This window comes from Oryzias melastigma, linkage group LG16, assembly GCF_002922805.2.
Source record: "Oryzias melastigma strain HK-1 linkage group LG16, ASM292280v2, whole genome shotgun sequence".
NCBI classification, from domain to species: domain Eukaryota; kingdom Metazoa; phylum Chordata; class Actinopteri; order Beloniformes; family Adrianichthyidae; genus Oryzias; species Oryzias melastigma.
The window spans coordinates 13636495-13646613 of NC_050527.1; the positions used below are offsets into that span (position 1 = coordinate 13636495).

The window sequence follows — 10119 nt, forward strand, 5'->3', positions numbered from 1 at the left end:
TATATTGTACATTTTTAAAATATAATCATGGATTTGTTTTTATCCAAACAGGGATTTGACTTAATCAACTTTTTATTTTGTCCAACTTTTGCTTAAGCAGGATTGCTTGTATTTTTACTATAATTAGATTATCTTTATAAAAGATGACCTTTCAGGTGATTGTACTAAATGTATGTGTATTTTCAAACCTGGATTCAAAGTTCCATTCTGATCATCTTTTGATCTATTTCAAAATCATCTTTTAATTATGATTTTGCAGTTTTTCTGCAAAATAAAGAAAGAAAACTGTGTCATTTTTTTTTAAGACATAGTTTCTGCAGAGTGGCAGTAATTCATTAGAATTTGTTGGGATTGTTGGTGCGGAGTAAGCCCGCCTCCTTCCCATCATCCATCTGTCTACACGAAGACATGCATGGATCTAGTTGTCTCCAAGTGAATGCATTGGAATGGAGTGGAGCAGGGAGCTTCTGGCTTGCCGTAGTATTCTCTACCTACAAGCTTTTTCCAATGGTATTTTTGCTTCTGATTTACAACAATTTGAATAAAGAAATAAATCTTAATTTTCTTTATAAAAGCCCCCCAATATAATAAAAAAATGCCACAAAAACATGTTAAAAACAGCAAAATTGCTGAAATGTTCCTTTTTCACAAAGAGAACTCTCAAAGTCAAACTGACTTTCCCTTAAGTTTACTGGAGCACACTTGAAGGCTGATTTATTGCATCTGCCCTCACAGGGCAGCTCGCGCAGCCTCACTCTGTGTAAACCCAGATCTCTCTGTGCATCTGGCTTCCAAAGCTGCTCTAAACTTTCCTGAAATTTCCGTCACAACCATCCACGGTGGATTCAGTCGTCCTCTTCAGCCGGCTTTCATAACCGAGTCTATATTTGTTGCAGGCGTACGGCGTATCACGCATGCATCCTAACGGCTGTAAAATATGCGCCCGCCCACTCCCTTTGAGTGGGCGCTCCTACAAAGGGTAATACGGTAGATGAGCTGCATGTTTCCAGACGTCCCTTTAGAATAGGAGAGGCACAGTGGAGGTTTGCCCAATATCCTCTCAGCAGCAGCAGCAGCAGCAGCCCACTCACTGGAGAGAAAGAGAGGAAGGGAGGGATACAAAATAAGAAAGAGAAAAACATCCTACTCTCCATCCAATGCGGCATTTGACTTTCTCCTGTCTTCCGGATGTGGATTTTATACTTTTTTCTCTCTAAAAATGAAACCTTTTTGTTGAAGACTTTGTTTTACAGAGGATGTTGAACAAAGGATGAAAGGACGTATTTCAATTTAGAATCGCAAAGTTGTTGCTTTTAGCCAGCATGGCTCGTGGGATCGACTCCTTGGTGTCTTTGAATCCATTCTTCTCAATGGATCTGACAGGAGAACACTCTGACAACTGCAAGTTCTGGCTGCTGGATCTTGGTATGTGCCTTAATCCAGACAAGTAAATAAACTAGTATTTTGTCAGATATGAACATTTTCTTATTTAGAATTGTAATTTTGCCTTGATGATCTAAATTTTGAGTCATTTTTAAAGGAAAGGAGATTTGTTGGGTAGGAAAATGTGAAGTTTTTGGCCATTTAAGTTTACAACTTTGGTGGTTTTATGAAAATAATTAAAAAAGCATAGTAATTAAATATGCATTACGACATAAAACAAGCTAAAAACTTATAAATGTTTTGTCATCCTATGCTATGCTATCCGCCTTCAGTCCACCTGTGGATTTAGGGATTATGTTTGGAGAATGCATCATTATGTGATGGGGTATTTAATCCTATCTCATTCACCAGATTATATCTTTGTGGGTTTAAACATCCAGCTGATGTCCAAACTGAATGTTAAAAAGTCCAGTAATGCACAAGTCAGGATGAAAAACTTCCACAGATGCTGCACCATCATCAACCACAAGGACAAATCACTGCGTCGGTGTGTTTTCCGCTGACTTCTCACAAGGATAGGACCACACAAACATTTTCCTGGAGACACCCGGCATTCCATTGGTGGTACTATGCTAAAAAAAAATACCCCTCACCATCTTCCATCTGTAAATCCCTCCATTGTGTCAGTAGCTTGATAGGTAAACAAGCAGACATCTGCATTAGTAATGGAAAACATCTGCTTGACTCTCGGCGAGGGCGACTGAAGACCCGATCGTGTTTCAGGACATCAAACAACATCTTGTTCTCCCTGTTGCTTGTTTGAACCGAGCGGAGGAGGCTTGTTCCATTTAACGTTAGCGTGTGCTCACAGTTCATGTTGTCACAAGTGTGTACATACATGTGCTGTTGGAGGAAGGCATTTCCTGCCCAGCTCCTAAAACAATCACATTTATCTCATCAGGACAGTAATAAAATGAGGGGCTGATGAGTTAAGCTGAAGATCAGAAAGGGAACATCAATTCACTAATGGTGCCAAACTAATCACTTTAGCAGAGATTACGTAATTAAAAAAAATAAAGATGTTTTAAATTGTATTTTTTTAAGGATCTGTGTCTAAATGATTAAATAAGCAATAAAATATAAATAATAATGTTTTTACTTAGGAAAAAGATAAGAGACAATGACGAACTGTATTTAATTGACACCAATTTCTCTATAATTGATGATGGTATTAATGTTAATTGTTAATAAAAGGAAAAAAAAACACATTTCTGTTCTGAATTTGTAATGGACAAAAGTTATGACTAATGATTTTTAAGCATGTATTCAGACTGTACACACTAGGTTCGCTTAAAGTGAACCAGAGTTTGTTTCCCCCATAATCCAGTACAAATATTCAATATGAATACACTCAAGCGGACCCTGATCTGGGACCAGGAACCGCTCTCTGACCCATTTTTGGAGGGGGTCTCGCACCAGTCTGCTCTAAGTTTTCTCAGTCTGAACAGAGTCTATGCTCGAAGTGGAACAATTGGACAGAAACGGTCACTGAAGTCGAGAATTATGGGTTGTAAAGAAAGTAACAGAACAACAATGAAAACTCATTTAAATATTTGATGAATGCAGGCTCATTAAAACAACTTTTAATGTGATAAACATTGTTTTCAGACTGTTTTCCTGACGATCTATATGTCATAAACACTTATCAGCGTCTTTCTTTGCCGTCGTCTTCAAAGTAAGAGTCTTGCAGCACACCAAGACTACATTACCAAATCTTCATATCAAAGTACCCTGAGGTTAATGTAGTGTTGTGTTAATCAAGTTCAAAATTGGTCAGCAAAATATAAAGTTGGAACAAGTAAACTATCCCGAAAATTATTCAAAAACTTCCATTATTCTTTCTCTTGTTGCTGATCTCCGCCCTCGTACTTTCTGACCAATGACTGAGAGGATCTTTAGTCATGTGGTTTTGTTTACAAGCAACAGAAATGTCTGTTTGATGGCAGTCTGAATACAGACCATGCAAGGTTCAGGACTCCATTCAGACTTGAACTGTTTTTTATCTGGACCAACAGACTTTTCCAGTCTGAATACACTCTAAATCTTCTAAAAATAAGATGGATCTCTTTTTTTTTCATACATCTCAACTGTGAACCGATAGCGGTATTTGTGCTTACTGTTTAGGGTGATTACCTCATTTCCACACATTTACACTTTAATTATTTGAAAATTACATGAGCTATTACATAAACTCCTTTCTGAATCTGTGCAAACATTAGACTTTTTTTAGTCTTTTATATAAATGTACCTCAAAGGTTATTAGGTTTTTCTAAAGTGACGTTTTATAATTTGTTACATAAAAAGTCCCAAATTTGTTCTTTGTAAAGTGCGCCTGCAGCTCCTGTGTACAGTAGCAGCTGGGATGTATTTTCATCTCCAGCATGTCTGCATAAAGTCTGTTTGTTCCTCGTGAGAGTTCTGTTCTACTTCACTGAGCTCTGCTTGCTTCACGTTACCCTAAAACGCAACAACCTTTCAAACATAAAAAAAGAAGAAACCCAAACAGATGTTTTGCATTGCATTGTGTATTGCATCACCTCTTATGTTAGAAACACTCAACAACAGAGTTCGGTAACCAAAGAGATTTCTTGTGCTCTCTGATTTCACTTGCACAATAGTTTGAACGGCGTTTGCTTGGTGCGATGCGAGCAGAAAGGCTTCAGAATAATGGCTCATAACTTTCTTAATGCTTAGCATGTGGAGAACTGCCTCAACTTCCACGACTTATGGCGTAATTCCACCTGAATGTCGACGCTTGTTTTGAATTTCCATGCGGTCGGCCTGAAAGCCCCTCTCCTGTTCAGTCTGAAGGATGGACTGCTTATGACATTATTTTATTTTTTTATAGCATCTCAGTTTTTTTACTGGCAGTTTTCCACTTAGATGACCCAGACTGAAATATCAGAAATGATAAAAAAAACACAAACTTGTGATCAAACCTGCTAATTTTTACAGTTGGATAAAATCTAACTAAATGAATCATGTCATACAATTGATTTTAACGTGCCGCTCCAATCACCTTTTGATCTTTTACTTTAATTTTAATTTTCTGTTTACAGTCAATAAACCAGATCACGTGTATGGTCTGTTTGGCATACTATTAGTTAGAGTTCTATTCAAGCTAGAAAAAGGCTTTAAGTCTGTAGCCATTATCACCAAAAGAACCATTTGGTCCATTTTCATGCTTTCAGACACCAAAACTCATTAAAATAACTAAGTTCCACAAATCTGTTTATAAAAAATCCCCTTTATTGATGTTTTTTTGACCATTCAGTCATTCATTTTTTAAATGTAGCTTTAAATATACACACCAATGATCATAAAAAGCATTATATTTTTCTTTATATACTATTTCTAACTTCTTTTACTTTTGACAGCAGCGCATTGTAGTTCCTTTCAAAATAAAATGCACTCTTTTGTCAGATAAAATCCTCCCGCTGCAGCAGATTTACTTGAATTAAAAATGTAAGAAAGCCAAATGTAACTCGACGTTTTCCATCACCAAGACGTTGGTGATCTTTCTTTGTTTTTCTCCTTTTCCTGTAAAATATAAAACATCTGTACATGAACTTGTTCATGTAATGAAGAAGTTCATCTCCTAATAACGTTTAGACGCTGTTGTGCAGCAGAAGATCAGAATATTTGCTTCAATCTTATTCTAACAATAAATCATTCTGAAATTTACCATAATTTTTTGTAAAAAATAAATAAATTTAAAGGATAAAACTATTAACAAAAACAAACCATTCCACAAACCCTGTATTTTTCTTCAAAGCTAAAGGGTCACAATGAAGGCCCCCGGGCCTCAGGTTGCAGACCTCTTCTTTAACCATTTTTCCCCATTACTTTTATGTTTCTTTAAAAAATTAAAGCCTGAGACATTTTCAAAAAACTAGAATTAACATCCAAAGAGACAAGCCAGTGTCCAAAAGTTGTATTCACTCATTTGTTTATTTCAGCCCTAAAAAAAGTTTGTCATTTGATTTGCAACGTTTATTCGTCCCAATTTATTCAATTTTACAGTTTTTGTTGCAACTTTTGTTGGCTAAAGGCGAGAATATCCCACAGTTTCTCTGAAATCAATACTCAACCCTGAAGTTCCATGAAAACACAGTTGTTGTGTTTTTTAAATACTAAAACATCATCTTCCATCAGAGTGCCCTTTGGCAGAAAGTGAAGCTTCTTCCTCCTCCCTTCATCTTTAAATAAATAGTTTGGGCGGCATATATGGATTTGGAAAGCAGTTCGATTTTTTTTTTTTCCTGACTGTTAGATGGAATGATTTCTTTTTTTGGAGGGAAATGTGCAGCAGAAACACAACAGACAGATGTTATAGGATGTAAAGTCTTAACATCTTTAGTGCTGCCTAAGATGGAGACTGCCTCCAGCTTCATGAGCATTCTGAGACTTCTCACTGTTCCTGTTTTGTTTGTTTTTTTTTTCTTCTGCATTTTGGGAACTGTCCAACACGTGTCTTTAATGGAAAGAACCTTTCAGGGACTGACGCAGGTGTCTGCATGCAAATTTGTTTATGCAGACAAGGAGAGAAAAGGAATCTCCACACCTGCCCGTCATACAAACCGTTCAGCTGCAATTTAACACTTAAACTGGTTAAAAAGTGGAGCTAACCTCAACTTCTCATCAATCTGCTGCACAATATCAGCCCATAAATATATGCATTTGTCTCCAATTTTAACAAATCGGTAATCTTTTTCCAAATATTGTGCCCAAACTATCCACCTAATGACGAGTCTTTAGGCTAAGAATAACATAAGCAGGTCTGCTCCATATCGGGAGGATGTTTCTTTAAGATGCTCGGACTGCGCCGCATGCACGCCTTTCTCCTGCATCATTTTATCATCATTCCATCTCTGGTCATTCGGCTTCCTCCTACAGATTCCCCAAGGAGTCATCACTGTGTGGAGGAGGTCTGCCTACTGAGCAAAACACAGATTGCGCACTAATCTGGATCTTGTATTGATTTTATTTTTTTGGTTCTTTTTCTCTAACGCACATTATTGGCACTTAGATGTATTTTGTTTGGAGCCAGAAGCAATTATCCTGAACAGAAAACTTGGGAACAATACAAAAACTTTTTTTAGCACTCTGTTTTTAAGTATTTTCTTTTAAAGCCCTTTCATTCAGTGAACTAGGTTATCTTCTTCTATGAAATTTGTTGCATTTACTGCATATTTTTCTTGGGTCTATTTAAAGTTCAGTTAGCTGTCATGCAGCTCGGTGTGTGAACTTTGTTCTCTGCTTTAGACCCAGCCCCTGGGGGAGGGGTGAGCTGCAGACACTGAAACCATTTGCTGGTTTAACCCCCAGGCCAACCCCGTAATACTTGGTGTCGAGCAGGGAGGCGTTAGCCTCTTTTCCATTGAGTGGTTTGTTTTCATGGCGCATGCGAAGACCGCTAGCATGCCGCTAGCATGCCGCTAGCTCACCCTCTATCACTCTGTCGCCAGGGATAGCAAGGAACTTTGGCAGTTCCACCGCAGACCAGGCTTTGCTTTTATTTATAGACATTTTCAATAGAGATCTGTGACAAAAAGAGTACACAGGAAACAGCAAAAACCCGAATGCTTAGAAAGATTAGCTTAAATGAGCGCTATATTAGCACTTTCTAATGTTGTCTTCGCTTTCTGCCAACTAAAGGGTGGCTAGAGCTGCTCCGCTCCAACCATTCCGTTGCATTTTTCAATTGACCGATGGAGACCCACAAGAGGTTCGGTTTGGTCCTGTTTAATGAGTCCATTTTACAGTGGAAACGCTCAAAATACGGAGCCAGACCACTCGGTGGAAACAAGGCTGCTGTGTCCCATTTTTAGTGTCTTTGGCATCACTCGGCCTGGATTTGAACTCACAAACTTCCAGTCTCAGGGCAGGCCGAGCTTTTCATAATACAGATTATTGTGTGTACTGTATTGTATATACTGTTTGAGTGTAATTCTTCATTTGTAACTCATACAATACATTTTCCATATAAGTACAATAAATATGTAATACAAAAAAATACAATTTACACATGCAAAACTTAAAATTACAACTATAGGCACAAATCTTTAAAAATTACACACAAATCTGAGGTAAGATTCATTTTATGTCTCCAAAATTCATCCGTAAGTAAAGCGTTTAAATGCTGCTAGAATGTTGAGTCATCAAAGTTTCCTTTTCAGCTGCTTTCAACTTTGATTGTGAATATTTTGTTGTGAAAACTCAATATTTTTGCACTTTCTTATACAAATATGTCTTAATAATTAATCTGTCATTTCTCTTCACTTTAGACACCTTGTCTGTATCAAGCAACGACACCCTGCAGCCAGGCTCCAGCCAAACTTTGGGTCCCCACAGCTCGCCCGGACCCAAACGCCCCGGGAACACCTTAAGGAAGTGGTTGACGAGCCCCGTGCGCCGACTCAGCTCGGGCAAAGCGGACGGCCACATCAAGAAGCTGGCCCACAAGCACAAAAAGAACCGCGAAGGCACGCGGAAGAACATGGAAGTGATCCCGGGGTCGCAGAAGGACTCCGACGACAGCGCCGCCACCCCACAGGACGAGACTTTAGAGGAAGTACGACTATCAGAGCCGCATCGGGTAACTCGTGACGTTGACCCACCGCTCCACTCACCTGGCCTTTTTCTGCAGCGCATGCGCAACGAAGGGCTAAGCAGCGGCACCCTGTCAAAGTCCTCCTCATCGGGGATGCAGAGCTGCGGCGAGGAGGAGGGAGAGGAGGGGGCGGACGCTGTTCCTCTGCCTCCCCCGATGGCCATCCAGCAGCACAGCCTGCTGCAGCCTGACTCCCAGGATGACAAGGTGGGTCACCAACTGTAGCCCTTCAAAAGCAGTAATGTAAAGCAGTTTACTGCTCCTTTTGTTTCTTTACATTTATAAACATCACACATTATCATTTTGTTTAAAAAACTGTAGCTATATTTCTTCTCAAATGTCTTATATCAGCTCAAAACTAGCAGTTACGCAATAAAACTTTACTTTTACTAACAAGTTTTCTTTTTTTTCCTCTTATTTTTCTGATGGTTGCATGTTTCCTTCTTCAGCATTATGTTGACTTCTGTTCTGCCTCTCTTCTGTCCCAGTTCCCCTATCTTTCCATTTAATTACACTTCTGCCTCAGACCCTTCGTCACCTAGTTGCCCCCTCCATGCTTCCTTTCTTTGACTAACTTAAACATCATTCACTCCGAATTGTCATTGTTTTAATGTTGCTGAACTCAATACTCCATTTTGAAGTGTCTGCGGTACCGAGGCGTTCAAGGGTAAACTTGGTGTCCAATGGAGTATTAAAGCAACGCTATCATTTGATGAGCTAAAACGATGCACAAACGTACTCCGGTGTGGGAGTTTGCCCCTGACCTCTCCCGCCTTATAGCCCCCGTTTTTGCCCCCGCCCCTTCCTTTAAAACCGGTTTGGCTCCTCAATTAACTGTTTCATTAGGACTTGTGGCGATGTCAAGGGGAGCAAAACGCAGCAATGGTGAGCTTAATTTACAGTGGTAACATACAGCTGCATGCAAGAGTAAAAAAAAAAAAAAAAACACTTTTGAACTTTTTGTTTGCTCTTGCAAGAGGCAAAGTCATACTTTTTGGACAGCTATAGAAAGATGTTTTATCTAAATTTTGCAGCTTTAGAGATCCAGAAGTTTTGTTACCTCTGTCTGACAGCTGCATGCACCAGCATGCTGACTGAGTCGTGTTTTGCATGTTCGCCATGAGTTTTCCTCACTCCTTTGCTTTTCCTGTGACTTTCAGTCTGCGTCTCGTCTGTCCGCGCGTCCTAGTAGTTCAGAGACACCCAGTGCTGCAGAACTGGTCAGTGCCATCGAGGAGCTGGTGAAGAGCAAGATGGTAGGTTTCAAGTTGTAATCGACACCCACTAGTACTTGTAAATCTGGAACACTTGTACACAAAACAATTCCAGATACATGTGCAGGCAAACACTTTTTTTTTTTTTTGTAGCAGAGAAAGGCTTCCACGCTTGCTGGTCAGCTGTCAGGTCTTTGACTAACTCTGCCAGCTGTCCTCCACCACAACACTCATGTCCTACAAACATGGTTTTTTGTTTCTTTGAAGATGAAGGAGTTTTCTTCTCTTTTTCTCCCCACTTTCTGCCTTGTGGTTCTTAGTCGCTGGAGGACCGCCCCAGTTCTCTGTCCGTGGAGCAAGGCGACAGCAGCTCGCCATCTCTCAACCCCTCCGACAACTCACTCCTCTCCTCGTCCTCACCCACGGATGAGGTGGATGAGCGCAAATCTGGCTTCCTGAAGCGGCGGCAGTGAGTTACAAGTCCTTTAACAAGCAAAAGCTGCTCCACTTTGTTAAAGACTCACTCTTATCATCTTTGTGAAAGCGTTCCCAATTCAAAGTTTCTGCAGAGTGACAGTAGTTCAATAGAAATTTGCCTCTGAGTTGTGGGCGGGGCTATTCGTGTGGAGTAAGCCCGACCATACTTCCCCATACTTCCCATCATCACTTCAGAACCCCAACCTAGCATCAACGAAAACGGCGAGCAATATTTGTGCTACAGTTTTGAGCCTGATGCAAAGTTGGAAAAAGATTTATTTGTCTGCAAGTGTAGCTTCTATTCTCTTTTCTTATTTCACAACAATTTGAATAAAGAAATACTCACAAATGCAAATTTAAGCTTAATTTTCT

General features: G+C 39.6%; 1 protein-coding gene across 3 annotated transcripts in view; it reads left to right on the forward strand.

The window, feature by feature from the left end:
- Positions 1–10119, forward strand: part of triob (trio Rho guanine nucleotide exchange factor b) — a 110795-nt gene that overhangs the window by 89152 nt on the left and 11524 nt on the right. For all 3 annotated transcript variants that reach the window (XM_024267200.2, XM_024267198.2, XM_024267199.2), the window contains 4 exons: positions 7731–8017; positions 8093–8263; positions 9217–9312; positions 9591–9739. In XM_024267200.2, the coding sequence (XP_024122968.1) occupies positions 7731–8017; positions 8093–8263; positions 9217–9312; positions 9591–9739 (703 nt within the window). The remainder of the gene's footprint in view (positions 1–7730; positions 8018–8092; positions 8264–9216; positions 9313–9590; positions 9740–10119) is intronic.